The 2,500-nt window shown below is 29.3% G+C and overlaps 1 protein-coding gene across 1 annotated transcript in view; it reads left to right on the top strand.

Annotated features, from left to right (window-relative positions):
* The window catches only part of LOC125032029 (piezo-type mechanosensitive ion channel component-like), a 164,267-nt gene that overhangs the window by 133,521 nt on the left and 28,246 nt on the right, over positions 1-2,500 (top strand). The window contains 2 exon segments of the mRNA XM_047622990.1: positions 1-62; positions 548-684. The exon segment at positions 1-62 is cut by the window's left edge and continues 63 nt beyond it. Coding sequence (XP_047478946.1) covers positions 1-62; positions 548-684 — 199 coding nt within the window.

Genomic DNA, 2,500 nt, shown 5'->3' with positions numbered 1-2,500 from the left:
CGCTCCCCCCCGGCCGTCCCCCACTCCCCCCCACCCCTGCCTCGCTCTCCCCCTCCGCAAAGGTACGTTTTCTCGGGGTTTAAAAGAAAGGTTCGTATAGATGTTAAAAATGTGAATGATTCATGAATAGTTGATGCTTTTATGGTAACATGGAATCTGAAAGACTTGTTTTACATAATCATGATGAAAAAAAGAAGAAAAAAAAGGGACCTAGATATAAAATGGAAAGGAAATATTGTAAGTACGACAATAAGGAATAATGATAATTGTAATTCAATGCTAATAGTAATACTACTGGCGGTAATGATAATGATGATGTCTATAATGATAACATAGATACTAAAAATGAAAGATGAAACAGATTGTTCCGCATATAATAAAACATTTATAGATTTTTAAAAAGATGGCACAAGGTAAATACAAAAGGAAAAAGACAGAAAACATCAACATACATCAACCGAAGAAGAAGAAGAAGAAAACCAAAACAAAAATCACTATATGAATAGCCATAACCCCCCCTCTCTCCTCTCCCCCCCCCCCCTACCAGGTCCCCACTGGCCTCCCGCCCCCGCCCCCCCTCCACGCTGCCCCCCCTCCCCCCCCTGCCCCAGCTGGACGGGGGGTACCTCGCCGACGACTCCACGGCGCACGACTACTCGGAGATCGAACCCGCGGAGCCCCAAGGTAAGGATTTATGGGGAGGATTTTAAGATGTTTTTTAGGATTTGTTCTGGGGATTTGGGATTTATTTGGGATTTGGTTTGGGGTTAAGGATTTATTTAGGATTTGTTCTGGGGATTTGGGGATTTATCTGGGATTTGGTTTGGGATTAAGGATTTATCTGGGATTTGTTCTATGGATTAAGGATTTATTCAAGATATGTTCTGTGGATTAAGTGTTTATTTAAGATCGGTTCTGTGGATTTACGATTTTTTAAAGATTTATTCCGGGGATATGGGATTTATTTAGGCGATTTCATGCGTAAGTTAAGGATTTATGGTTTGTTTTAAGGATTTACGAATAATAATAATGTGAGTTTAGGATTTATTTTGAGGATCTTTGGGAGCATTTTGAGGACTTTTGGGATTTATTTTGAGCATTTGGGATTTATTTTCAGATCTTGGGATTTATTTCGAGAATTTCTGATTATTTTTTGGAGATTGAAGAGTTACATAAGGGATTTAGGGAAGATTTTGGGGATGTAGGAAGATGTTTTTGGATTATTTTGAAGGTTTACGTTTTTTAAAGGCTTTTTCGAGTGTATTTTTGAGGATTTATGGTTTAACTAATGATTCATGTTGGGAGTTTAGGATTTATTTTGAGGATTTGTGATTCATTTTGAGTGTTATTAATTAATTAATTAATTATTATTATTATTATTATTATTATTATTATTATTATTATTATTATTAATATTATTATTAATGTTATTATTATTTTTATTGTTATCATTATTATTATTATTATTATTATTATTATTATTATTATTAGATATTATTTTTTTTCTATTATTGTTATTATCATTATCATCGTTATCCTTCTTATTATTATCATTATTATCATTATTATTATTAGCATTATTATTATTATTATTAGCATCATTACTATTCTTCTTCTTCTTCATATTACTATTATTATTATTATTAGCATTATTATTAATATTATTAGCATTATTATTTTATTATGATTATTATTATTAGCTTTATTATTAATATTATTATTATTATTATTAGCATTATTATTATTATTATTACCATCATTATTATTGTTATTATTATTTATAATAATAATAATAATAATAATAATAATAATAATTATTATTATTATTATTATTATTATTATTATTATTATTATTATCATCATCATCTTATTCATTTATTTATTTTCTTTACTTTGCTTGTAACCAATGAATCTCAGGGGGCGAGAGACAACGCGCCAACCGCAGCGATTCTACAAATGCACAGGATATATGTATGGACTTTTTAAAATGATTTGTGAAATTGCAGCTTTTTTCTCATGCACAGTGTTTCGTGTTTTATTTTTGATAATTTTTGCTTTCAAATTTTTGGTTTTGAAGATAGTGTGCTGGTGTCGGGGGATTTATATTTTTAGTTTTTTATTTTATTATTATCATTTTTTTAAAGTTTTCCTTTTTTTTTTTTTTTTACTTTTACTTCTGTTTTCTTTTTCACTTTTTTTTTTTTTTTTTTTTTTTTACCTTTTTTCCCCCTTTATTTCGATTTTGAATGGTTTCTATTTTTCTTCTTCACTTTTTTTTTTACCTTTTTTCTTTTGATTTTTTACTTTTTTTTCTTTTTCTTCTTTTGATTTGTTTATTATTTTTCTATTATTTGTTTGGCGTGATTTTGATGTGAACATTTTAGGTGAACTTTTATATCTGTCTTCATGCTAAACTTTTCAGGTATGTTTATGAGGATTTTATTGCAACTACAGATACAACACATGCATTATGCAATATCAGAATGATGATAATGATAAT

Source organism: Penaeus chinensis, chromosome 14 (assembly GCF_019202785.1).
Source record: "Penaeus chinensis breed Huanghai No. 1 chromosome 14, ASM1920278v2, whole genome shotgun sequence".
NCBI classification, from domain to species: Eukaryota; Metazoa; Arthropoda; class Malacostraca; order Decapoda; family Penaeidae; genus Penaeus; species Penaeus chinensis.
Note: the sequence above shows the minus strand (reverse complement) of the source record. Positions and strands in the feature narration are given on the sequence as shown.